The sequence below is a fragment of the Myotis nattereri genome (assembly GCF_964212035.1).
Source record: "Myotis nattereri genome assembly, chromosome: 10".
Lineage (NCBI taxonomy): Eukaryota > Metazoa > Chordata > Mammalia > Chiroptera > Vespertilionidae > Myotis > Myotis nattereri.
Window position 1 is genome coordinate 40,308,651 of NC_138085.1, and position 27,242 is coordinate 40,335,892.

A 27,242-nucleotide genomic window follows, 5' to 3' on the forward strand; every position below is an offset into this window, starting at 1 on the left:
CTGGAAGGACCTGGGGCTGAAGTGATAGCCCTTCACGTCCAGGTTAGAGGAGGAGAATGGGAAGCTGAGCCCTGAGGTCTCGGTGGTCTAAAAACAGACAGGGAGCCTGGCTGGCCTGGTCCAGGGGTAAGCATCGGCCTATGAATCAGGAGGTCATGGTTCGATTCCCGGTCAGGGCACATGCCCGGGTTGTGGGCTCAATCCCCAGTAGGGGTGTGCAGGAGGCAGCCGATCAATGATTGTCTCTCATCATTGATGTTTCTCTCTCTCTCTCCCTCTCCCTTCCTCTCTGAAATCAATAAAAATATATATTAAGAGAAAACAGACAGGGAGAGTGAGTGGGATGCTGGAATGATTGGGGTCTGGGAGAGTAGGGTTTGGATTTAAGGAGTTTGGGTAGAGCAGCCCTGGTTGGTGACCAGGTCCAGGGTGTGGCCCTGGGAAGGGATTTGTGCAGCACAATGGACAAGGTATTGGAGAGAAACACAGAACTCAGAGGCCAGAGCATAGGATGCTCACCTGCATGGACACAGGGTCCGAGGAAGAGGCCTGGGCAGGAAGGGATACTGTGAGCCCCTTAGCAGGAGGGCAGAAAAAATTAAAGATGGGGTGCCAGGGGCAACTGTGGGCTCCAGAGCAGTCCTAACTGCTACTCCCAGCCTCCCCACTCACCCCTCCCCTCTCATCCCCCTCACCTTTCCTCCCTCTGTTCTCTCTCCTCAGATCGAAACATCCCAGTTAGAGCCTGAGATTGCCCGGGCCACCAGCAGCCGGACAGTGGTGTACAACAAGGGGCTGTGAGTGGTGGCCGGCTGGCCTGGGGATGCAGCCTTGTCCAGCCTGGGGAGCTGGGGGTGGGGAAGGGGTCTCGTGAGTAGTGCCTGCAGGGAGGGCAAGCTGGCCCCACCAGTCCTGGACCACCTGGGGGTGGGGGGGTCTCCATCCACAGTGGTAGGGAGACTAATCTATTCACCTGTTAACATAAGGGAGAGGAATTCTGACACATTTCCTATAAAAATAATCAAGTGCATTTCTGGGCCTTACGTGGGGTTGCCAAAACTCTACTCAGCACAATTATGTGTGAAGCTGAAAAATTGTAGAGTGCCCACAGGGTAGAATTAGGATCCTTTTATACTTTTTATTTTTATTTTTTATCAGAATCAAGCCTTGGTTGCAGCTGCCCAGATGCTGCTAGCAGGTGGTCTGGTGGTGGGAGTAGGGGTAGGCCTGCGGCGAGCTGGCTGGCTTGGTGGTGGGGCTGGTAGATTTAAGATATTGCTGTGGCCAAGACCGACGTCTCCCTGGGTGTTCAGGGGTAGGGAAGGGAGGGGAGGCAGTCTACACCTCGCCGGATGAGCCAGCTATGACTAAGGTCCTCAGGAGGTGGCCCAGGAAATCAAGGAGCACTGGAAGTCTCTGGAAGGTTCCATGGGCAGCTGGCTCAGAGTGTGGCTGGCCTTCAAGATCCAGGCCACACCTGCAGAACCGATTCCTCTACATGAAGCCCAGTGGCACATGGGCTGGCATCACCCTTCATGGAGCCCCGATATTTGGGAGGCGCCGGAGATGACCCCAGCTCCAGAAGCCCCAAGAAGGAATGATGTTGGGCAGGAGCCGGGGGCATGCAGCCCGGCCTTTGCAGGAAGATCTTCCTCCCTGCACCAGGCTGGAAGCTGGGCATTAGGGCCGAGTGTGGGGCTGGAGCCAGGCTGACTGCCACTGAGCAGGAGGGCCCGGTGCCCGAGAGTACAAAGGCCAGATCTCTAGGCACCTATCGGAGAGGAAGCATCAACCCGGGAATCAAAGCAGGCGCTGGCTCTGGCCGGTGGCGTAACCTTGGACAAGCCCACTTCCTTCTCTGAGCCTCCACCCCCATGTCTGGAGCCCGAGGACTGGATCAAGGGATTCCCGCCTGCTCGTCCAGCTAGATCCCGTCTTTGCCTGTCCCGCTCAGATGCTGGTCATCCCAACACGGACACTGGACTGGGAAAGGGGCGGGTCCCTGTGGGCATGGCCAGCAGTTGGCCTCAGGACCCGGACTCTGCTGTTCTGTAAGTGATCCCTCCTCCTGGGAGCACTGGGCCTTTGCCAAACACTTTACAGTTGTGAAGGAGGAGGTAGTATGGATGCCTGGGCTGGAGTGGGGAGCCACATCCACCTGCCGCCTCTCACCCTGCACTGGCCTCTGAGGCCCCTGGCTGCCGGCTGCCGCCTCCCTTCCAGTTCAGGCCAGGAAAGGGGAGAGCTCTGCAGAGGAAATCAGGGCTTGGGTGGGGTGAACAGGGTAATCTCTCGTCTGAAAGGCCCCAAAAAGAGGACGCATGGGTCTCAAGGTACCTCTCACCTGGTCACAACTGGAATGAGCCTTCAACATGCAGCCTCAGGGCTCCCCTGCCCTGGTGCCTGACTCCGCCTGGGGAGACGTGGCTGGAGGTGGACAGGTACGTGCAGGGAAAGGCAGTGCGGGGCAGCGGAGGCCTGGCCACAGGCTCTGCTCCCCTTGGGGAGGGGTTGTGGCGAGGTGGGTCTTCTATAGGCACTGGCCCCAGACCTCCCACCAGAAGCCCCTGCTGCCCTCACCTCCCAGCCAGCTCTGCAGGGTGCAGCCCTAGGGCCCCCACTCTCCCAAGGAGCAGCCCACCCACTGCCCGTCAGGAAGGGGAGAGGCAGCGACACGCATGGAAGACAGAGCAGCAGAGGGAAGGGCTGTGGTGGTGTTGGAGGGTCAGATATTTTTGCGTTACTTCCGCCATAATGTGAATGTGCCAGCAACTGGGGCCTGGGCACGTCTGGGGCCTCTTTTGCAAACTCACCCCACCTTACCTCTTATTGGGTCTTTTTTTTAAAAAATATACATTTTTAATTAATTTCAGAGAGGAAGGAAGAGGGAGAGAGAGACAGAAACATCAATGATGAGAGAGAATCATTGATTGGCTGCCTCCTGCACGCCCCCCACTGGGGATTGAGCCCACAACCTGGGCATGTGCCCTTGACCGGACTCGAACCTGGGACCCTTCAGTCCGCAGGCTGACTCTCTATCCATGGAGCCAAACCAGCCAGGGCTTATTGGGTCTTATTCTTGTGCACTTTACCTTGGGACCAAAACTGCTCCCCCCAGCTCCACCCCCAACCCCTCCAGAGGCCTGGCAGAGATGGGATCTCTCCATCGCCCTCTGGGCTGGCTGCCCCGGCCCAGCCCTGTGGCCCCTGCATCTCATAACCTATTTACTGTATCTCCCAGCTGATTTCCGGTGATGCTCCCAAATGCAGTTTCAGGTGACTTCAGGGGGCTCCTCCTGGTAGGGGTGGTGGCAGCGAAGGATCCTTATAGCTCAGGGTGACGGTGTCAGAGATTCAGCAAGCCGTGCTGCTAGGCCCTGGTCTGGCTGCGAAAAACACCACGAGGGGAAACTTTCAGTTCACATCCAGCCCCTCTCAGCTGAGGCCAGAGGAAGGGAGGCCTCATGGGAAGATGGTTTCATGTCTGGGGAGGAGGCTGAGTCAGGGCAGGGCTGGCCCAGCGGTGCCAGAATCCAGGCCATACCTGCAGCCGTTTCTCCAGCTCTGGTGTATCTGCCTGGCCCTCCTCTGGTCACTTCAAACATTCCTGAAGGCTTGGGATACCCCTCTCCCATTTCCAGAGAACAGTCCGCATGTGCAGGGACCAAAAGCCCAAGATGTCAGGATGGCTGCCGAGTCAGGATGGCCAGCATCCCGTTCCATGTCCTGATTGGGGAGGAGGAGGAGGGGGGCTGTATCCTGTCCTGGGCCTCTACCCTGCCAGAAGGGTGGGGTTCTGAGAGGAAACAGGCCCGTGGACAGAAGCAAGGTGGTTTCCCAGCCCTGGGCCTCGGTCATACCTGGGTTACTTTGCAGTGTCTTTTTAACCTTCTCAGAAAATTTCTCAATCTCTGTGATTTGTGTACTACTAATGAACTGTGGGCAATAAATGATGGATTTAAAGCATCAAGGCTTGGCTTTGTGAATTATGGGTGGAGAGGTGGGAGCAGGGAAACACAGTGGGAACAAGCCAACGGCTACGCAAGGATTTTATAGGAAGGCCCCCGAGGAAGATGCGGACCCAGGCTCAGGAGGGGTCAGAGGGAAGGGTAGAGGGAAGGACAGAAGAGCGTGTGAGGGCAGGAAGCTGGACAACGGAGATGAATTGAAACTCTGCAGAAGGAACCCCCTTTGCAGAGCGGTTGCTGGGCACTTACTAAGGGCCCCACTGCAAGGAACTAGAGTAGAAAAGGGATTTCAGTAGATTCTCCTACTGTTTGTGTCAAGGGGACTAGAAGGGAGAGTGGTGGTGGTGGTGGTGGTGGTGGGGTGGGTGTCATTCTGGGCTGCCTGGGGGCCAAGAGAGGCTACACAGGGTGGAAAGGTTTGAGCCAAGTGGAAAGGTACCTGATGTCCACAGTGTGCCCAGCACCAGCCCTGAGAACTCTGCCCCTCCTAACTCCTCCATAGTCCCTCAGGGCCAGGCCTTGGCTGCCTCCTGACAGCTCTGGGACCTCCAAGCATCTTCCACTCTTGCAGGGTGACCATGCAGTGGAGGTGGGGTTTATGGTTGGGGTCTGGCCAGCCCGGATCCCGGCCCCAGCTTGGCCCCGGCATCACTCATTCACCCATTCCTTGGGTCAGATGTGTGTGGAGCATATTCTGTCTTAGAGCCGTGGTGTCCTTAGCGATAAAATGCCAGGAGCAGCATCGTTCGCTGGACTGGTGGACAGAGGTTAGAGGGACTAGGTGAGGAACTCACCCAGACTCTCCTCTCACCTCCCCAGTGTCAGGGGTGCTGGGCCTCCCTAGGAGGGTGGAGGAGGGAAAGGGGTGGGGGAAGGGTCTGATCCAAAGTGATACTCCTGGGTCAGGGGGCTTCTGGTCTCTGGGGAATTTCTTTGCTAAGAGCCCCACTGGCCACAACCCCCATCCGGGTGTCGGAAATCCTTGACTCTCGGGACAGACACAAATCCCTCCTGGGAGCTGTTTGTTGTTTTTAGCTGGTCTGGGGTCTCAGCTCCTGCCCTGCCCAGAGATCATTAACACTCCAGGAATGTGGCTCCCACCCGCTGGCCCCTGGGGCCTCCCTCCTCCCACTCAGGCCGTGGTTAGAAGGAGAGTCTGAATGCTGGGGGATGAGGGCAGTGAGGAGTGGCCCTTTCCCAAGGCGCTGGGGAGCCTCGCCTTAATTTCAGAATGCAGCTTCCCCCAGTCCCCAGAGCTGCTGCCGCTCCTGCCATCTCACCGGTCCCCATGTCACTGGCTAGCCTGCCACACAGGAACTTCTCAGCCACTCCCCGCCATGCTCCCCTCCCCCCCCCCCTCCGGCCCCGCATGCCCATGCTTCCAGGTGACTCTCTGGGCCGTAGCCGAGAAGTGTTCCCTCTCCATGACCCACTCTGAGGTGCACTAGCTGCTGGCAGCCTTATCTAAGATCTGAGTCTGGCTCCTTCCCCACAAGGAGCAAGAATCTGGGCTCCCCCCAGTTCCCTGGGCCTTATGGAAGGATGGGGAGAAGGAAGGGGAGAACGAAAATAGGAAAGAGAAGGTGAACAAATGGGCAAACAGGCATAGGCAGATGACACCCCCTTGAAGAGCCCATGCAATTCAGCGAGGCAGTGAGGGAAGGGGGCGACCCCTGCCACCTGAGCTGGTTCTCCTCTGCCCAGGTGAGCCTGGCAGAGGGAGGGACAGTAAGCAGGGCCCTCGCTCTGCCCCGTCCAGGGTTGAGCTGCCAGAAGCTCAGTTGTTAGAGAACAGGGGGCAAGACGCTGGAGGTGAAAGAGGGCCAGCTGCTGCAGGGCCGAGGACAGCTGGGAGCCATCAGAGGCTTTCAGTGGGGAAGTGGATTCATCTGGCAACAGAGTGGAGTGGAGCGTGGACTCTGGCAAGACTGCTGGGGAGCCCAGGGAAGAGGCCACTGTGGCAGCCCAGGTGAGGGGACATGGGGGCTGGGCCAGGTCATGGGATGGGGATGGAGAGAAGTGAAGACATCACCACTGCTCAGCTGTTGGTGATTGGCTGTGGGGAAGAGGAGGAGTCAAAGATGGCCCCAAGTTCCCCGCTCGGGCAGCTGAGGACATGGATAGTGGCGCCATTTCTTGGTGCTAAGGAACAGAGAAGGAAGAACAAATTTGCAAAGGAGGTAATGCATTCTGTTTTACAAGTTAATAGAGTTTCCTGCAAGATAACCAAGTTGAGATATCGAGACAATGAATGGGTGCTTGTCTGGAACTCAGGAGGCAGTTCGAGATTGGATATGCAGACTGGCATGTTGTCTATTTATTGACAGCACCTGGAGCTGAACGGACACCGCAACCACCCAGGGTAGTATGTGAGGTGAGAAGAGGAAGGTCTGGGATGTTACCTTGAGGAGTCTCCAACTCTGAGGCCTGGACAGAGAGACAGGAGGCTGCTAAGAAGTACAGCCTCAAGAAAAGTGTTAGGGACTGAACCGTGTCACCCCAAATTCATGTGCTGAAGTCTTAATTCCCCAGAATGTGACTGTATTGGAGGATCTTTAAAGAGGTAATTAAGGTAAAATGAGGTCATTAGGGTGGGTCCTAATCCAATATGACCTTATAAGAAGAAGGAATTTAGCCCTAGCTGGTTTGGCTCAGTGGATAGAGTGTTGGCCTGCGGACAGAAAGTCCAAGATTCAATTCCAGCCAAGGGCACATGCTCAATCCCCAGTAGGGGGCATGCAGGAGGCAGCTGATCAATGATTCATCATTGATGTTTCTATCTGTCTATCCTTCTCCCTTCCTTTCTAAAAATCAATAAAAATATTTTTATTAAAAAAAGAAAAAAATTGAGACACAGACAAGCATCGAGGGAGAATTCTATGTGAACAGGAAAATAGTCATCTGCAAGCTAAGGAGAGAGGCCTCAGCAAAAACCAACCATGCTGGCACTTTGATTGTGGGCTTCCAGCCTCCAGAACTGTGAGAGGAGAAGTTGTTTAAGCCACCCCACCTGTGGTGCTTGTCATGGCAGCCCTAGCAAACTAGACAAGAGGTAGGAGGAAGATAAGGAGAGCATGATAACCCAGAGGACAAGGGATGAGCATCCTTCAAGTAGGAGAAGCTGTTCACATACTTAGTCAGTGCTGAGTGTTTAAGGAAGATAAAGACCAAGGACCTGCAGAGAAGGATCTCAGTGGAGTGCGGTGAGGGCAAAAGTCAGATCTTCCTGGGCTGAGAAGTTAGCAGGACGCCCACTGAGTGCCTGTTAGGAAATTCTTGTGAGGTGGGTAGAGACATGACAATGGCTGCAGCATGACATGGGGCTAAGGGAGGGCTTTAGATGGGAGACTCTCGGGCCTGTGGAAACTCTAATGGGCGAGAGTGGAAGAGACTGTAAAGGCAGAGAAGAAAAAGAGCCACCCAGGAGAGAGGTCCTCCAGGGTGAGGGGAGGATCCTCCTTGAGGAGAGAGGAGCCTGGGTGGTAACAGGAGGCAGGTGGAGAGGATGGGTTGGAGGCAGGTGGTGTGGGTGTGAGTGCGGGAAGTTGCGGGGTGAGAGGGTAGCTTCCCTGGCCCCTCCAGATCAGCTCTGCACCCTTTGCCATCAGCTCTCCATCCCAAAGGCTGGCTCAAATGGACTTGATGTCTGGTTCCCACCACTGGGAATCACCACTAGGAAACTGGTGATTGGAGGAGAGTGAGACTGGGGGCTTTACCTCCTCCCTGCCCTCCCCCCACCCATTTCCTCTGCAGTCTCAGGGCTTCCTGCTACTGAAGGCTGCAGCCCTAGCTGGGGCCCTCTCCACCCAGCTGTCCTCTCAGGTTCTGGTAACTGCTCCTGCCTCTTACCAGGGCTGTGTGAGCTCCCCGTTGTTGCTAACCTTGGGACACTGCAACATCTCTGCTGGCTTTCCAAAATTCATTATTCAACTCTCTTCAAAGTGCCCCACTTGAAGGGGCCGTCTCTTCCTGCAGGCCCCTGACTGATAGGAAGGGGTTCTCTTCCTCTGCTGCCTTTTTCTCTCTGAAGATGCAAATCAAGTCCTCTGCTGAGGGTGAGGGAGAGGAGGTAGGAGGAGAAGGATGACCGTTTGAGACGTCCCCTATGGAGAATGAGAGTGGACTTATCAACAGGGGTGAGCCTCAGCTGAGGCTGGGATCTCGACCTCCAGGGGGGGCCATCGAGCAAGCTTGCCTGGTGTCCTTACAGACTGAGCTGCAAGGGCAGACAAGGAAACGGGTTCAAGCAAGTTTGGGATTTTGCCAGGCGGGTGCAACTAAGGAACAGTGGGACAGAGCGTGTTGGAGAGAGAATAGAGGAGCCTGCGGCAGGGGAATTTCATGAGGTCAAAGCGCGGAGGAGGAGGAGGAGGAAAACTGAGTGAGTGAGCGGGAAGAACATGGGGTCTGGTGGGAAAGGACAGCTGAATGTGGGATTTGAGAGCAGCCACAATTCTGGGGTCTGATAAGGCCTGAGAGTGGGTGGGGATGAGGTGAGAGGGAATGAGAGGCTGGGGTGCTGGGTGGAGGTCTTGGGGAGACAGGAAGACCATAAGCTGGTGGCCACAGTCTTTGACAAATGAGGGGGTACAGCTGGGACATGCAGCCACACTGCCCACGTGCACAGCCGACGGCCCACACACACCCACACAGTCACACTCATGCACACACGCCCACAGCCCTCCCAGACCAGACAGACACCCTCACATGCACTCACCCTCACACACGCCCCAGACAGCAGATGGGGCGCTCGGGTAATTGGTTAAACCTGTTCTGATGTCTGGCTCCGAATTGGCAGCACCCGTCTGACAGGAAAGCTGGCTGGGCCTGCTCTGCTCAGCCTGCTGGCCGCCCTGCCCCTCCCCCTGCATGGCTGCCCTGGAGCACGGGCTCTGGGAGAGGCCTGTGGGCCCAGCCTGGCTCCCTCCTGGCCAGAACCCTGGTCGCGAGGCGTGAGTTCCACAAAGCCCCACGGGAAGCAATCACAGCCCCTGTGAGGAGGAGCTGGTGTAAGCCAAGTGCAGGGATGCTAAGAGCACGAGCCATGCGGCTGTGGAGGCCCGAGGGACCAATCCCGGAAAGTTTCGAGGACAAGAGGATGTGTAAAGATCCTTCCCTGGATGTGAGGCCCAGGGCGTGGGCCACAAGAGTTACGAACAGCTCCCCGGGATTGGTATTCCCTCCTCTTCAGTGCATGCAACGTGGGTCCTCACAGGAGCTCCTCACACCTCAGCCCACTGGACTCTGCAGGGCCCCCGAGGCCAGCAGGGCGGAGGGCTATGGCCCAGCAGGTTGCTTCAGGGAAGGTCTGACCCGGCAGCTCCTGTCCACCATCCTCACCCCTGCAGGCCCTGATCTCCAGGGGGAGGAGTGGTCGGGGAGGGAAGGGAGCATCATTCCGAGGCTTCTGCTCCCCTTCCTGGCTGCATCTGTGTGTCTTTGAGAGAGACTTTGGTTTGTTCCCTGGAGAGGGCCCAAAAACTCCCAAATTAGCAAACCTGGCAAGCCCACAGCTCAGAAAATAGTTCATCCTGATTCCATGTTTTTCAGGCTCACAGAAGCCTTTATTAATGAAGTCACAACACCAATATTTACCGTCTGTGGGGAGAGGCACAACACGGGGGACGGATGGGAGTGCTCGGGGACTCCCGCCCCGCCCCCCGCAGGCCTGGCCTAGGAAGATTGGCAGGTTTCCTTGGGTCCTTTCCAGCTCTTTATCGGATGACAGGGGGTGCTCTGCTGTGATTTCCCTGCACCCTTTCCCTACCAAGTGAGAGAGAATCTTGAGTGGTACGGCTCACCCATTCCTCCGTGTCTCCCCCCCCCCCCAATTACTCATGCCAAAAGGGATGTCTTCTCTTCTCAGTCTCATCCAACCTGTGCACCAAGCTTCCAAGAGGTCATCCCACCTGCCTGATAGCGAAAGAGTCCACCTGAGGTTTAACCGGGTCTTATGCAGGATGTGAGGGATGCATTTTCCTGGTTGATGCGGGGAGGGGTGTTGGGATGGGACTTAACCCTTTGGTGTCTAGCCCCAAGTGAGATGCTCATAGTCCCAGCACAAGGACCTTCTGTGTTTGGATCCCTAGGTGTGCCCCCGGCAACAAGGCTGGGCCTTGGACATCTTTCCAATGACTTTAACATTGACCAAGCCACCAGGACATTCCAGGCACCAAGAACTATGTAAGTGAAGGCACGGCAGAACCCACAGCTCACTGAGGGACAGGGATGCCCTGGGTGAGACTGAAGCAGAAGGTACAGGAGTGATGTAGGAGAGGTCAGGGTGGGGAAGAAGTTTAGGAAGAATCACTTAGGAGACTTAGGAAGGGGGAGACAGGATCCTGTTTGGGCTAAGAGAGCCCTAGCTGTAGCATGGAGGTCCTCCTTTGAAGTGGGCCTCATCCTTGACATCCACACAAACCTCATTATACCTACCGTTCATCCCCTCCCCTCCCAACACCCCAGGAGCCTTGTACACTGTTTCCCAAGAGAGACAAAACCTCAGCCAATTGCCAAGGTGGGCGATCCTGCAGAAAGAGTGGAGAGATGCATTGGGTTTGAAGTGCTGAGGGGCATGGAGTACACCAAATGGCTGGTGGCTAGCTCAGTACAGGTCAGCTGGAGGCGTGAACCAGGGAGCCAAAGACAAGTCCTGGCAGTGGATGCGAAGCCCCAGGCCAAAGGCACAGGACTGACCCTGGGGTGGACAGAGGTGACGAGGCAAGGACAAGACTGGGAAGGACTTGGAGAGGCAAAAGAAGGTGTCAGGGGTACCCAGATGCAGGCAGGGAGGGGCGAGGGAGTCCGGAGGAATGGCCAGAAGATGAGGGCTGGTGAAGCCAGATGAGAGGCAGTTAAGTTTGGCCACAAGTGGGTGGCAGCGATTGACTGCCATCAGCATCAGCAGAGGGTTGGGGACCACTTGGATGTCATAAGGGAAAGGCTGTTAGGAATACGGGTTTTGCTTTTTTTGGAATGAAAGAAACCTTGGTGTGTGAAAAGCAGGGAAGACAAGTGGACATATTGAAGGGCAGGAGGACTGAAGAGCTTAGCGTGCCCTGCTTTGGCACTCTTTCCCAGGCTGGGAGGCCCTGCGTCCTTGGGCACTTGTTGCAGGCCCACACTCAAGTCCTAGTATCCTGGTCAGGCCAGGACGTGGGGCTGGGATTGTCAGCCTCTGTGAAGGGTGCCTCCCCCACCCAACCCCCAGTACTCCCCTTTCCCTCTGGTTTCTCCTCAAATGAAGAGTCTCTAAACATGGGAAGTACGCACACTCTCTGTCTCCCTTGACCCACCTGGACCTGATGCTCATTGCTCAACACGATTGGACGCCTAAGCATAACCTCCCTCATGTACAGGGTCGTCCTTCCCTATGTCTAGCCTCAGTTTCTCTTGTTGTGGAGTTGGAGCTAGAGGCCAGGTCAATGACCAACAAAGGACAGGAGTTAATAAATTGAGTCTCTAAGGCCCCACTCCAGGCTCCCAGGCCCTGAACAAGCTTGCTCTGCCAGTGCCCAGTGGCCCAGAAACCAAAGCCACCAGCCCCAGCTCACAGGCTCTGGGGTTGGAGCTGGATGCCCGCGTCATTGAGAGAGACTTTTATTGTTCCCATAGGGAAGGGAAACACAGGGGAATCACTAAGAACTATAGTGGGTGCCTGGAAAATAAATTAAAACAGAAATGCATCAAAAGGAAAAGAGAAATGGAGAACGGCTGGGAGGCAGCAGTGGCTGTGGGCCTGCCCAGGCAGGCAGGCAGGCAGGCTCTCCGAGGAGAGGGTTGAGCAGTCCCAGGCCTCAGCCAGCCCATTTCTTGTCCCTCCGTCGATGTGGCCCCAGGCTCCGAGCCCTATGGGGCTGTGACTTGAGGCTTCCCCGCAGCTGGGCCGGGGAGTGGCCAGAGTCCAGGTGGGTCGCCGAGGGCCCTGGCAGCACTCTGCTCTCCTGGGTTTGTGGCTGGCTGCCCACCCTAGTCATTGGAGGTGACATCGATGTCCTCCCCGTTGGCCTGCTTGGTGGCGATGCGCCACCGGTTGATGTGGTGGGAGCCCTTCTTCTTCTGCTCCGACTCGGGTCCCTCCTCCTCCAGCTTTTGCCGCTTGTACTTTGTCCTCCGGTTCTGGAACCACACCTTCACCTGGGCCGGGGAGGGAGGGGCACAGGTGAGAAACAGCCGCCAGGACCTCAGCGCTCAGAATGAGCTGGGAGCCAATGGGGAAACCGAGGCCAGAGTCCTTTTCTCTGGCCAGCTGCCACCTTGGGTTTGGAGAGGACGCAGTGGGCAGAAAGGGGCGATTTTCCTGTCCCTCTGTCGAGAGGGGCAGGAAGGATGGTGGAGCTGCCGAGCATCCTGTAGCCACAGCACACAGAGGGGGAGGCCCAGGCTCCGGAGCCCAACAGACCTGGGTCTCTATGGTTCCTAGAGAAGAGATAACAATCACTCTTCCACAGGGTTGATGGGAACATAAATGAGAGGACATACGGAGCCATTGCATCTCCGTCTGTCCGCTTCTCTGGACCATGCAGTTTTTCACTTGGCCTTGTGCAGCCAGTGGACCGGGTCAGCCTGAGTCAGTGACAGGAGCCTCTGCCGAGTTCCTTCCCTCTCTGGGCTCAATTCCCTCATCTATAGGAGAAAGGCTTTCTGGGGCCCTTGGGGCTCCAGGGCACCTCCTGGGCTTTTGCTCCAGAGAATCTCAGGGAAGGTGATGCAGAGTGGCCAGGGTTACAAGGCATAGATGCTTTCCTGGAAATGCCAGCACACTCTGAAGCAAGCAGTGCCAACTGCAGCTAGGGCGATCCATGGTGCCAGTGTGGATGGTGAGTGGTAAGCTGTGTGTGTGGAGTGATGGCGAGCACCTTGATTTTGGCAGCAGCAGTGGCTGCTAAGGGGGGGATCCTTGACTCCTGGGCAGGGTCAAGGGGAGTCCTCAGAAAGACTACCCAGTCCAGCCCCTACTCCCCGAGGATGGGTGACAGTCACCGGCCTTTGCCATAAAGCCAGGCGATGGCAGTCAAAATCAGGCCTGGCATCCAGGTCCAGTTGGCAGTTTCCTGCCCAGGATGCCCCACCCTCACAATTCCCAGGCAGTCCCCTCTGTCCCTTCCATGGAGCCCACCTAACCCAGAGCTGCTCCTACCCCCACCCCCAACCAGGGTTTCCACAGCTCTATCTGCCCTGCCCTTGATTTTAGAGCAATAGGCATAGGGTGGGGACACCAGTGCTCAGTGCTACACAAAGCAACCAGCCAAGGACAGGAAGAGATGAGGGGCCTGGCTTTAGGCAATAAAATGAGGAGAGTACCCTCTTCCCTCATGTCCAGGGCAGGGTTCAAACCCCTCACCTGTGTGTCTCGCCTCAGGTACATGGGGAAGAAGGGGGATGCTCTAAGCCCAGGGCTTCTGGATTCTATGCCCACCTTTCCTTGGGCACAGGGCTATGGGGCCGTTGGGTGGTTCTCAGCATAACCATTTGGCAGCCAGCCTGGCCCCTCCCCCTCCCCCATCCACCCTGGAGCCTGCTGTGACTGTGCCATCCAGTAGGTGGGTGCGCTTGCCCTGCTTCCCATGCAAGGCATGTACATGAGTCACGTCTGGATGCTGGCCTCGGTAGCATTCCTAAGAGCCCAAGGAGCTGAATGAGGGTTAGGCATGCCTAGCCTGTTGGGGTGATTCAGGGCCGCACTGGACTGCACCAGGGACAGAGGGCCCCTTTCTGCACCTTCTCCCTCCCACACACTCCCATCTCTCCTTCCAGGAAGGAGACACAGCTATAGTGGAATGGACCCAACCTGCTACCCTTGCCTAGAATCACTGGCCCAAAGAAGGAAAGTTTCAATGGTGGAACCTCCTGGCACACCCAAATGAAAGTTGATTCTGAATATTTTCTTCATGAAAACAGCCAGTGTCAAGGAGTCAGCTGTCTAGAAACAGGGCTGCAAACCCTCTCCCTGGGCAGCCTGGCTATCTTCTGGAGAACAGCCTTGGGCTGAATGTCCAGATGCTGTTTACAAAGACTGAACTAACAGGGGGATGCTTATGATGTAGTAATATTAGTAAAAATGGCAGGATGCACAGTTTGGGCACAGTGTGAACACAACCATGGAAAAACAAAATCTATGCATGGGGGAAAAAAGACTAGAAGGAAATGTACCCAAGGTATGGGTGACTTTTCTTTCTTTTCTCCACTTTTCTGATTTTTCTTTAATGCATCATTGATAACAATTAATAGTTACTTTTTACTTGGAAAAGAAAAGAAACTGGACTCTGAGTGTAGTGGAAAATAAGAGTGACACTCATGACATCTCCAACCCAGCCTCACCCCGAGCCCCTTCTCTAGAGGAGAGAAGACCTGGAAAGGAACCAGGTCACATAGTATGGCTACCAGCTCCGTGGGAGCCAGCCTTAGGAGGCCGTGCTTCTTCTGTACCTGTTCCCACCCCAATATCCACACACCTCTCTCTAAGCTCCAAAGGCACAGCTGAGATGTTGGCTGGAGGAAGCCCTCACCCATCTCTGACCCCTTGGGGTTGGGGTGAGGTTCCTTATGGTCTCCCAAGTCCCTACCTCATTAAACACTTCTCAGTTTTTCAGATAAGACAGGCCCTTTCAAGAGTCTCTGCTTTTCCCTGAGTTACCCAACCTGAAATGCTTTTAGCCTTCAAAACCCTGCTCAGGTGTTCTGACTTTGGCCCTGCCTCACCACCCATCTGAACTTCTTTAGTACTTTTCTCTGTCTCGGGAGCAGTGACCCCAGCAGTGCACTGATTTATTTGCTCGAACCTGTCTCCTCACCGGACTATGGAACCTGGAGAACCAAAGCAGTGAGTTAGTCCGCTTTGGAGTCCTAGTGGACAGGTTCCAGGTCTGTTCAGCCGGCTGGACAGAGAGATGAGGTGACCCAGCCCTATGCTCTGGGCCAAACCTGGAAAACAGGAGAGAATCAATGGCAGAGGGATTGAGACCTAATAAAAAAAAGGGGGGTTTGGAAAGTGCTAATGGCTGAAGAAATGGGATTCTCTTTTGGCTTAGTTCAGTGGGCACTTCTACAATACAGTCAATCCTTAATTCTCCATGTTATGTACTATATTAACCACTTGAAGGGGGAGTTTGGGGGAGGGAAACATTGTTGGTGGTAACAAGGGTCAGCTTGAGTCAGACAGGATGAAGAAGGTGAAACTGCCCAGCCGGTGTGGCTCAGTGGTTGAGCGTCAACCCATGAACCAGGAGTTCACAGGTTTCATTACCAGTCAGGGCACATGCTGGGGTTGTGGGCTTGATCCCCAGTACGGAGAGTGCAGGAGACAGTGGATCAATAATTCTCATCATTGAAGTCTCTCTCTCTCTCCCTCCTTCTCTCTGAAATCAATTAAAAAACATTAAAATTAATTAAATAAAAAGAAGGTGAAACTGCTGTGGATGAATGAATGAATCAATGCATTAGTGGATTTATCAATTTATGCTTTAATGAATAAAGGCATGCATGTATTAATGTATGATTAAATAGGCAAATGAACTAACAAACAAGGAAACTACAGCTCCAGCCAATATTTCAGACTTAAGTTTGAAATATACTGCTGTTTGAATGAACCAGCTCTGGATCCCTTCTTTTCCACCACTCCTCAACCTTAGCTCATCCCAAATGGAAGGGTCTGTGGCTTCTGGCCCCTGCCTACTTTCAGGGGAATATCTGTCCTCTTCTCAAGGAGTTAAAATACTCCTATTCAGTATTATTTGAGTTTTGTAACTCTGACACAAAAAGTTCCTCCTCATGTCCTACTATTCTCTTGTGCTTTAACTTAAGCCTGTCCTATTCTGTCATCTCAGACACAGAAACCCTCAGACTAGATGGAGGTTTGGAGACACAACTCAAGCCACCCCTCAGCCTGCTCTCCTCCCTGCTCTCTCACCTTGAGGGAGAGGCACAGGATGAGGACTCCATTTCCCATCATGTGATCATGTGAGCTGCTCCCACTCTGAAGGTCAAGCCCAATGCCATGCTAAGCTCAACTCTCACCCCATAGAACTGAGGTCACCTCCGACCCCACATCAACCATAGCCACAACTCTTCCTGAGCCTTCTTTCTCCTCTCTTAGACCATCCTGGATGCTTGCCCTTACCCTCAGGTGAATCACCCGTGTGGGTCTCCCTGACCTCCCTCAGCCCATCCCCACACGCATACCTATGACTTTAACAGGACTCCAGTTGCCCATCCTATGCATGTCACACAAGGGTGCACATTTTGTTTAAAGTCCCACCACTAAATGAGGAATCTCCAAGGCCAAGGAACATGTTTCTGCACCATTTCCCCTCCCAGCTCAGCCAAACTTAAAGCCAGGAAAGGTCAAGAAACACCTGCTGAACTATTCAGAGCGAGACTGGCAGCTGGAAACATCAACCAATCAGCTTGGAGCAACCAAATGCTTCTCTCACTCCTAAAACTAATGTGCCCTCCTCACACACACACACACCGAAGCACACAAGCTGCACTCCATGACGGCTTGCTGGCATCTGGTGTGAACATATGAAATATCACCTGACCTTTGAGCACCAATAACACTACGCCTACATGTGCCCCATATTGTGTGCACACACCCATTATACGCACACACACATATACTAACACTCACTCACTTGCATCACTTGTGGCTCTGATCTGATCTAACCACCAGGACTGAACTTGGATGGGCATCATCCATGTCAGACTCCAGGGCTGCACCACAGCGGTGAGGAGCAAGTGATTAGAGCCAGAAGGGAGAAGAGCCTGAGGCCCGTCCCTCCACCTCCTGGATAAACCCACTGTAATTCCAGCACAAATACCCTACTCCCAACCACACATACAGCTCACCCCGACAAAGACACTCAGGGTGCCCACCTCCCCACACTCCATGCTAAAGCTCTGGGCGTACAGAGACCCCTGAGCTCTGGATTAAGACTCACACACTGATTTGCTTAACCTTCCCAGAAGCTCTATCCATGGATAAAACTAGATCATCTTCTAGACCAGTGGTTCTCAACCTTCTGGCTCTTTAAATACAGTTCCTCATGTTGTGACCCCAACCATAAAATTATTTTCATTGCTACTTCATAACTGTTATGTTACTATTGTTATGAATCGTAATGTAAATATCAGATATGCAGGATGGTCTTAGGTGACCCCTGTGAAAGGATCGTTTGACCGCCAAAGGGGTTGCGACCCACAGGTTGAGAACCTCTGTTCTAGACCAACAATGTAGAAGACAGTGCAAGGGAAAGATAGAAAACAGAGAACAGTGAGAGTAGAGAGCAAGGGAAATGACTGATAAAATTAACATATGGATATGTGTACAATCAAGAGAAGTTTGCCCATCCATTCATTACGTGTTTATGGAGCCCTGGGGTACAGCGAGAAATAGGAAGGCTTGTTCTTCCCCACACAGGCCAGCTGTTCATCAGAATCACCCAGAGAGCAGTTTAAAACTTTTCCTGGGTCCTCTCCTGAAACTACTAAGAGAATCTCCTGAGTGGAGATCAGGAGTCTGTATTTTAAAATTTCGTTGTGAGACAGATACAACCTGTCTACAGACTGACATTTGGACATGGCAGATAATTAAACAATAGCAAAGGCCTGTGCGAACTTTTATATGTAGGAGGTATACTGTGAGCTCTGAGAACTTAGAGGAGGGATTCTAGAGAAACACAAAGTAGAATAATGATGAGCCAGAAATTTAGGGCTGGAAAGAACCCTGGAGTTAATTTCATTCAGTCTTACAGATACTGCAACTGAGGCTGAGAAAGAAGACAAAACCAGAACTGATGAAATGATAGGTAGCCATTAGCAGACGTAGGAATACACTATCTGTCAGTTGGTAAGTAGGTCTATAGAGAAGTTTGACATGGATGGTGTATACACAGAAGATAAAATAAAATAGATGATAAAGAGATCATCAATCGTTGGATAAATAGGAGTTATTGTTAGGAAAATTATCATGGACAGGAAATATAGGAAATAGGAAATATAAATTAACCAGCTTTATGAGGCAGCTTAATGAGAGCAGACATAAGTAATGGCTAGATAGAAAACAGCTATCTGTGAGGGACAGTTTAGGGAGCTCTGAGAGACAAATACAGATATTGACAGTAGAAAGAAATGGCAGGGGGCGGATGGGAGTGACTGATGCTTGACAAGTAGCTGATAGCTGGAAATGACAGGTAAGTTTGCCTGGCAAATACCGAAAGATGAATAGGTCATTAGTTAATGATATAACCCACGTCCAAATGACATTAGGAGAGGGACAGAAAGACAGCTCTGATGATAAAGGAGACTGGATGTAGCAGAAAGAACACTGGACTGTCAGTCAGCCTAGACTTGAATCTTATTGTAATACTAACTTGATATGTCACTTTAAATAAAGGAAAAGGAAGGACTGGGAATGAGAATTAATATTATTTGATTAATATTAAGTGCCTTTACTTCTTAAACAACCTGTTTTCTGAAGGAGAGAACCAGAGTTCAGAGAGGTTGAGTACACTGCCCAAGGATCACACCGTCAGCTAGCAGCCTGCCTGGGAGCTCTGCCCAGTCTCTCCATCTCTGTCACCTGGAAACAGCCTCTGCAAGGAGGTTTCTCAGGCTCAAACCTCCTGTGGTTCTATTGTTAGTTTGTGTTCTGTATGCTAAAACCAGCTCACCTATATAGATGGAACAAGATTAGGCGTGAGTTTTGATAGTGACACTGTTTAAAATGTTTGTTTTAAATATGTTTGAACTACCTTACCGTAAAAATGAAAGAAACAATCATGTTTACTACCTGGCATTGTTAGGAGCAAATACTGACAGGCAGCTAGATTCAGTGTAAGAAAATTAATTAAAAGTGCTCTCACCAAGCTAAAAAATTGAAAGTTTAAAACAATGACATTATTTCAACAAGTGTTCATCTGTGGGTGGTGGAATTATAAATAGTTCTGCAATTAAAATTTAATAACTAGTACTTTTTAAATGAAGTTAACTGTAAACACCATTCATAAATTGGCACCTTGTTTTAGACAAATTTACATGCTGTTTACCAGAAGGGAAAAGGGGGTATTATTTTTTAAGTGGGTTTTTAAACACATATCTTTTTTAAAAAACGTTTTTAGAATTAACTCCGTTTTGTACACTTTATTTCTATGGTTAGAACAGCCCAGCTAGCAAATCATATCTCCTTTAGCGGAGACAGGGGCATTGGCGCATCAGACAGATGGGACCTTAGTAGATACCAAAATGCGACATGAGGACAAGCTTGAGAGGTCTGGAGTTCAGAGGCAGTTAGAGTTTGGACTCTCCCGCTAAGCCCCTCATTGCTCCCCAGGAGACCCCAAGCTGCCCCTGCTACACCCCAGCCCAGCACTGCGCCTTTTCCTAGTCATGGACTACGGTGGAGGGTGGTGGAGGGTAGGGAGCCAGTAGTACAGGAAAGCAGAGTGAAGGATAAAAAGCTAGCCAGCTTGCAGACCTCTCTCATTTGCAAATCTAGGCATTGACAAGGGCGGACACTGAAATCCTCCCCAGGGCAGCACCCGCCCCTCTAGCAAGATTACTTGGGCAGAGGGAAAGCTTAGGCCGTGCTTCCAGGCAGCATTCATAATGGCCAAGTCTTTTCTTACAGTAAACCAAATTTGCTTCCCTATAACTCTCATCTACTTCTTTCAAATTTAAAAAAAATTATCCATAACAAAAATACGTGGTGATTGTAATTTCACCCCGTTCAACCCCACCAATACCTCAGTATAGTCTCTCCCCAGCTCAACAGCCCTTCAGGCGACTGAAACCAGTCCCCGAACATCCAGAATCTCCTTTCCACATTCTCAGATGCCCTCGCATTTGCAAAGCCATTTCCATGGTCCCCTGCCAGCGTGCCTGTGAGGAGACAGGGACACCCGCCCACCCCAAGCACGGCTGGCGGCTCCCTAGCTTAGCCCCTGTCTCTGCTGTGTCTGCCCTGAGGACACGTGGGCTTTCTCCCCCCACTGCATGCGTTAGTGGGCAGTCAGGCCTCTGCCAGGTCTGCCCGTGCCCGTGACCGGCAGCAAAGCCAGTGCGGGGAAGGCCTGGGCATCCCCCGGAGCGTGAGCGCCGGGAAGAGCGGCGGGAGAAGGGGGCAGTGATCACAGCGCTGCGATGGCTCCGTGTCCACTGGTGCGCCCGGGAGTGACGGGTAACCCGGCTCCTCCTGCGGGCTTGGGAGCGGAGCGGCCTTGGTCTGAGGTCTGACCCCACTTCTAGTGAGTCCTTAGGGCTGGATTACAATCCTTCCGGGCGCTCTAAAGACGGGCTTCGCGGGAGCGCCGCCGGGTGGCCTCCTGAACCGGGCAGGAGAGGGCTCCAGGGAAGGCCAGGGGAGGACTCTACCCGCCCGCTCCCACCTCTATGGGGGCTCCCAGGTGAGCGCGGGCCGCCCACTTGGGGCGATTATTACCTGAGTCTCCGAGAGGCTGAGGCTGCCGGCCAGCTGCTTCCGCTCGGCGCCCACCACGTAGTGGTTCTTCTCGAAGGCGCGCTCCAGGCGCAGCAGCTGCGAGGGCGAGAAGGCCGTGCGGATCCTCTTGGGCTTGCGCGCGAAGGGGCCGTGCAGAAGCAGCCCGTCCTGGGGCACATCGCTCGCTGCCCGCGCCGCCGAGGCAACACACGCGGGTACAGACAGAGAGAAGGGGCGCCGTCAGCCGCTGCCCGGGCATCCCTTACTCCCTTGAGAACTCCGATACCCTCTCCAATCCATGGCCCTTCTTTCTTCCCTCCCCCTTCGCCTCCCCTTCCTGAAGTCCACTCTCCTCCCCAACACCTCCACATTCCCAGAGGCACCCTGTTGGGAGCCAGGCAGAAATGCGGAGCTGCTGATGGGCCACGGGTGGGGCCCGGCCTGGGGAGGCGCCTATGGGCCCAAATCCACACCGCCTGCAGCCACCCAAGAGGCCGAGACAGAGAAAAGTCCCTTAGTTCTGTCCATCTGCTCGACCCATCCTATTTCACTCAAAGTGGATCAAGAGCAGAAAAGGGGCTGGTTGTCGGAAAGGTGCTAAGGGGAACAGTGAAGCTATTAGGCATCCCCAAGCCAAACACAGACTCAAGAACTAGAAGATACCCAAGGAACTCTCCCCTCACTTAAACCAGCCTTGCTCAGGCCACTAGCCCCTTAAAAATGCCCACCACTGGCCCAGGCTCTCCCCTGCAAGTGGCAAAAATAGGTCAGCAGTTAGGTCATTGGCCAGGCAGCACCTGCAGGCCTAAGGTCAGGTTCTTCTACCCTTCCCTCACCTCTCTCCCTTCCCCCTCAGGTAAAACCCTCTCCCACAGGAGCCTCTCGCTGCTCCCTGGTGGGAAAAGACCTTGCTTCATCCCTGAATAGTCCCGTGCTAAAGGAGCGTGTTTATAAATATCTCGATATTATCTTTCTCTCTAATATATATAGATATAGGTATATAGGTTTCTGCAGGGGCGTGTGTAAATACATGCTCCAGCCTCCCTACTGTCTTTTTCTCCTATCTCCCAGACAGGGTTTTCAAAGAGTGTGACTGTCTCTTGCAAATATTGGCCACCATGGAAACTCAGCCCCCAGATGCAGGAGGAGGGGATGACATTTGGAGTGGGTGAGGCTGGGGTGGTGGGTCAGAAACTACGAAAGCTAAGCAAGCTTCCACAGACAGTCCCAGTCTCCATGAACTCCCACCCCACCCCCACAAGGCCCCTTCAGGCTCCGTGGCACAGGCTAACAAACTCGAAAGGGTCCTGAAATCACCCGTGGATGCTCACGCAGCCGCATGTAACAGTCCCCCCTGACCCACCAATAATGTAGAGCCCTAGATAGAATGTTTCGACAGAGTTAGCTGACCGAATGAATTTCTTCAGAAATGGCCTTTGGTTTGACTCCATTTGACCTGTTGTTTTGTTCTTAAGACAGTTGTTTAGATTATTCCGTTCAGATCTCCCATCTCTGGAAATATGGCTGTAAGTGAAGCAAGGCATGTAATTGAGGTGATGTTGCTAAAACGCTCCAGGTTCATGTCCCTCTGCTGGTGGAAACTGCCTGACATTACTTTCCACAAGTCCCTGGCTTCAGACACTGACACAAGCAGACAGGGTTGCCTAGGAATGAGGGGCTAGTGCCTGGGGGGGGGAGACAAAGTCCCCTGACTGGGAGAAGTCACTAATTTCCAGTCACCTTCTCTATCTCAAGTGGTTGGATCTGTGCTGCTACAATAGGGAGGAGGAATCATAGACTAGGAAGATAGAGAGAGGGACACCCTGACCATTGGGTCCTTCAAAACGGGGCAGGCCCCGGACTCTCGGGCCTGATTGAAAGAAGAGTTTAACTTGTGGTAGTGGAGGGGACAGATGGCCAGAGAGGTGGTCTGACAGAACAGGGTAAGAGGGAGAGAAAGGAGGAGCTTGATCCAGGTAGGAATAAGGATTTCAGTCTCAAGTGTGGGCAAGAGAACGGTGGGAGAGAGAGGTGGGAAGCCGATACTTCTCGTCAATGTTAAAATAAACTGCTTCAGAAAACACCTCATTCTGAGCCCAGGTGAAGTCCCAACAGGGGTGTTCTCTGGACAAATGAGCCAGGCAGGAAGCGAGAAAGCCTGCCTCACGCCAGCATTTGCAGGGTTTGGCTCCAGCCGCTGGACTGGCTCAGGCTAGTCAGAGGTGAGGTGGCAGACCCTGTAGGTGGGAGTGAATGGGCTGCAGCGGTGTGAAGGGCCATATGGATCAGAGGACGCAGGACTGTGGTCTGGCCTCAGTGTGTGTGACTTGATGGCTCTTTTATAATGTGGTTTGTGTCTGCCCGACCCTTGGGACAGGGGTGCGGTGTGGTCTGTCTCCCCCACCCCCACCCCCATCCCCACCCCCAGTAATTCTGGGCTGTGAGAGTGGGCTGGCAGTTTCAGACAAGGACAGTAGATTAAAAAGGGGCTGTCTTAGTCTTCCCTGGAGCTAGCAACTGACCCCCACCCAACCCAGCTTTCCTCCAGCCTCTCTTGGTCCACTTCAAGGCACTGGCTACAGAACTAGCAATAGAGACTCCCAAGAGCGAGGCAACTGGAGGCGGGAGCTAGGGGTGGGAAGGGCCCAGGGCTGGAGCTGCGGTCTCTTCAGCCAAGACGGCGGCCGGCCCGGGGCTCTAGACCTGACGGCGGGGCTCAGGGACCTGGGGCTACAAGAGGGAGAGGCTAGCCACGCCGCGGAGATAACCTCATCCCCCTCCTGCCGGAACAAAGGCGCCCTTTGAAGCGCCGGCCCATTACCGACGCGGGTCCTAGCGGGTAGGGTCTCCCACAGCCCGCTCCGGACGCTGCTCCCTGGCTTGGAAAGTTCCTGATGTCCGGGGACATAACACCGAAGGGCAGCCAACGCCTGGTCTCCCCCGTCACCTCCCTGCGGGCCTCGAAAGCCGCGCCCTGCTTCTGGCTCCCGCCGCCCAGTTCGGACCATCCCGCGCCGGCTTCTCCTCTTCCGCCGCCTGGCTCAGCGGAGAAGCCGCTTCCCTGCGCACCGGGACGGGGCTGCCGGAAAGCCCAGCGAACCCACAGCGCAGACGCTCCCGTTCGTTCCTGTAGGGTTTCGCTTCTAGCACTAAAACCGGGCTGAAATGAGCATCCCAGAGACCGGGTTCTCTAGAAAACGCGGCGCCGGAAGCCCCGGGCCGGCTCTGCTCGCCGCGCCGAGGCCCCACTGGGACCGCAGGGCGCGTGGCCACCGGGGCGCGCACGGGTCTGGGGGTCCGGCGCGACGCTGACCCGCCCCGAAACCCAAACCAAACGTCTCAGGGTTCTAAAGTCCTTCACTGGCCAACGAATTTCCGCGTTTGAGAATGCGCTCACACTCGGCTCCATCTCCGCATCCAGACACGGTTCTAGGGAGAAAAATCCAACCGTTTTTGCAACTCGACAACGTGCCCGCCGGGGCTGATGGCTCGAGGAGCGGCGGCAGTTCCCTAAAGGGTTTTGCGGAGGATTTATCGGGCCTCGCCTGACTGGGGATGCTCAGAGCCGGAGCTGGATCTCTAGGGAGGCACCTCGGCCCTGGGCGCCCGAGCCCGCGCAGGCGAGGCTGGAGGCGAAAACGATGGCTGGGAGGACGTGGGGCGCGTGGGTCGGAAGCGGAGGGCGCAGCGGGAGAGGCCTTCTCCCGCTGAGCAGAGATCACAGGGCTTAGGACCGGCTGCGCCCTCTCGCCTGGGCCGCTGTACCCTCCACCAGTCCCTCTGCAGAGCTGGTGCAAAGGTTCACAAACACGCGCGACTCTCACATCGGTCCGCGGGCACTGGGCTTCAAGACTCAGGCCAGGAACCAAGCCCATGGAGGACCGAGGGAGTTTGCTCAATTTTGAACAAAACTCAATTTTATCAGTAAACATTGATTTTAATTGACAGGTTTCCCGCCCAAATCGCCCTCCCCCCACACTACACAAACCGGATGAGTTGGACAAATCTTCGAAATCCCCAGGGGAGATGTGTGACCACAAAAATTCTTGTTTCAGTAATTACATTCTCTTATTTTGTGGGAATCTATTGGGTCAATGTCTACCAGCCAGAAGGGATTGAGAAAACAGTCTGGCAGATCGGGACCCGGGACAGCGGCTTCCCGTGAAACAAGCGGCTATAGCTAACACTTCAAGAGATCATTTCTCTCCTATTAGCTAGATAACTGTACCAAACATCCAGTTTACTTTGACTGTGTAGACGGGTTTAGCGCCAGATTAACTCCCGAAGCCTTAGCTCTAGCTATGTCCTTCTCATTTGTTTCACTAAATGCCGGGTTCCCTAGCTCTGGGTCAGGGAACCTCACAAGGCTGAGGTCTAGTCTACACTAACAAATAAAGCCGGAAACTAAAACAATTACTGCACAAATTAAGGCTACTCTTAAAAAAGAAGATGAAGAAGAAGAAGAAAAAAAGAAAGAAAGAAAGAAAAGGGAAAAAACTCCAACAAATTAAAGGAAGAAAACAAACTCCAACAAATGCAGTTCCCCTTGGGAAAAGTCAGATAATTGAAACGTGTGTGTGTGTGTGTGTGTGTGTGTGTGTGGCCAGTGGGAGAATCTTCATTAGCAAACCCATTGCCCATAGAAGACCAGGGGGCTCGGACTGCCCACAACCTTAGCAGCTTTTTGCCCCCACGCCCTGCCTGGGAGGACCGCAGTGCCGCACCCCCTCTCCCCCCCCAGGAGCCTGGTGGGCTCCCAGAGTAGGCAAACGGCGAGGAAGCTGGTGTGCTATCGCAAACCTTCCTCACTCTGGGTCCAAGAGGCGCGTGTGACTTGGAGAAGTCGGGCAGAGGTTGCTGAGAAACATCTCAAGGCGGCAGAGAATGCCATACTGAACATTAACTCTCCAGTTTGCCCTGCCCGCGGTCCCTTCTTCCCAAAGACCCGAGGCACGCGGGTGGACCTTGCCCTGCTCGGACGGGCCAGCTGGGGCGGATCCCTGGGAATCGGTGATGGACGTGACTGCCGAGTACGGTCCCAGATCCAGCCGGGGCGGAGGGAGGGCGGCGGACACTGAGCTCTCCGGGCTGGGACTGGCTCGGCCAGGAGAGATTAAGACAGGCCGCCGGGAGAGGCTCCAAAGATGCTCCCGGGTTTGGCGTCCAGTCGGCATCATAACTAGGAAAGCCTGGACATCCTAACCTGGTTCTCCGGGAGGGAACCCAAGGCGGCAGAAGCGTGATGGGTCTGACGCGGCTCTTCTCTTGGCTTGGGAGTCTGCCTCCGAGGACCCGCAGCCTTCTCGAAACAACTTCCGAATAGCCCCGCGCACCCCCGAGCCTCCCCCGCGCCACCACAGCGCGGGCGCTGGCCGGCCGCTTAGGCGGGCACAGCGTGGGCACTCACCCTGGAAGCGGTGGCCGAAGAAGCGGTTCCGCAGAACCCAGGGGTAGAAGTGCAGAGGGTCCCGGTGCTGGGCGCCGAAGAAAGAGTGCGGGGGCTGCAGCGGGGAGGCGCCCAGCTGGTGCGCCTGGTGCACGGTCAGCGCCGGGTGGTTCATGGCTTCGGGGAACACGAGCTCGGGCCCACCGTAAAGCGAGCGGCCGGCGCCCGCGGCGGCGGCGGCGGCGGGGAAGCCGCTGACGAAGGCCGCCTCGGCCGCGCCGGGGTGAGGGTAATTGAGTGCGGTGGGCCGGAGTGGCTCCTCCGAGACGGCCGTGGCCAAGGGGTGGGAGCCCGCGCCCCCACCGCCATTGCCCCCGCCGGTGCCGCCGTCCTTGGCCACCAAGGACTCGATGGTAAAGCCGCGCTTGGCTGTGGGCTGGAACATGGTCGCGGGCGCCAGAGCCGAGAGAGGCAGCCGGGCTCTGGGGAGCGCTCCGCGTGCGGGCGCCGCCGCCGTGCGGGGTGTGCACCCAGCCAGGCACATGCACTCACACCAGCACCCCTCACCTCCCCCGCCCGCCCTCCCGTGCTCAGCCCCTGCGGGTGAGCCAGGCACGGAGCGGCGAGGGGCGTGCAAGCCAGGGAACGCGGAGTCGGGCCACCGCGCACAGCTAGGCGAGCTGGCCTCGGCCGCCAAGCCAGCAGCTCCCGGCTCGTGCACTGGCGCGGGATCAGTGTGATGCCGGGAGCTGCCTCCACGGCCTGGGGGCTGAGCTCGGCCCCCTCCCTCCCGAGTCCGGCCAGGTCCGACCCCAGCCCCGGGTCCTCCAGCAGTGCCCTAGCCAGGCTTCGGCAGTGGCGCTGTGAGGCGCGAGTTAGCCGGCACCTGCCCCGCGCTCGCCCATTGGCCGCCGCTCACCTGCCCCAAGGTGGGGGGCGGGGTGGGGCGGGGCGAGGGACCGCGGGTGGGGAAAAGGAGCCAGCAGTCGGAAGCAAAAACCGGACTGGAGCATTAGCAGGGCGATCTAGGCTTCCCCCCCTTTCCCCACCCCTTCCCCCCTCGCCGCTGGCTTCTCTGGTCTCCGCCCTTTAGCTGAGTCTGGCGGCCGCCACAAACGTCTCAACCCACGCGGGAGCAGCAGAAGAAGGTGTCCGTGGGGCCGGGGACTTGGGAGAAACTCCAACCCCACTCCCCGGTGTGTAACTCATGAGCCTTCTCCAGTTCGTCCCGGGATGTTGCTTCAGTTCTTAGACAACTTGGAAACGAGTGGAAAGTGGGTGTTTAAGGTTCTCCCAAGAACCAGCTCCCCGCGTACCCACCACCTGTCTCCAGGGCGGCCCTGTTCGTGGAGTTTCGCGTTTTCTGGGTGTCATGGGGGGACAGCTCCAGAAAAGGGACGCTCATTTCTTTTCACAAGGGGCCAGGCCGGGAACAGCGCGAGAGCAGCCGCCA

The 27,242-nt window shown here is 54.9% G+C and overlaps 2 protein-coding genes across 5 annotated transcripts in view; one reads left to right on the top strand and one right to left on the bottom strand.

Annotated features, from left to right (window-relative positions):
* SFXN5 (sideroflexin 5) overlaps nucleotides 1–3,966 on the top strand; it is a gene marked incomplete at both ends in the record, with an annotated part of 100,751 nt that extends 96,785 nt beyond the window's left edge. Inside the window, one exon of one of the 3 annotated variants that reach the window (XM_081101099.1) lies at nucleotides 724–3,966. In XM_081101099.1, coding sequence (XP_080957225.1) covers nucleotides 724–801 — 78 coding nt within the window. The remainder of the gene's footprint in view (nucleotides 1–723) is intronic. The other 2 variants (XM_081101103.1, XM_081101102.1) reach the window with 2 other exon arrangements.
* A 7,585-nt stretch (nucleotides 3,967–11,551) lies between these two features.
* EMX1 (empty spiracles homeobox 1) lies at nucleotides 11,552–26,692 on the bottom strand. 2 transcript variants are annotated; one of them, XM_081101565.1, is made up of 3 exons: nucleotides 25,811–26,692; nucleotides 20,404–20,588; nucleotides 11,552–12,104 (listed from the first exon to the last, which is right to left on the bottom strand). In XM_081101565.1, the coding sequence occupies exons 1-3, from the start codon at nucleotides 26,331–26,333 to the stop codon at nucleotides 11,937–11,939; spliced, it is 876 nt and encodes a 291-aa protein (XP_080957691.1). In that variant the 5' UTR covers nucleotides 26,334–26,692; the 3' UTR covers nucleotides 11,552–11,936. The 2 variants fall into 2 exon arrangements, with proteins under 2 accessions (XP_080957691.1, XP_080957690.1); XM_081101564.1 differs by having other exon boundaries at nucleotides 25,607–26,347.
* Between the last annotated feature and the right edge of the window lie 550 nt (nucleotides 26,693–27,242).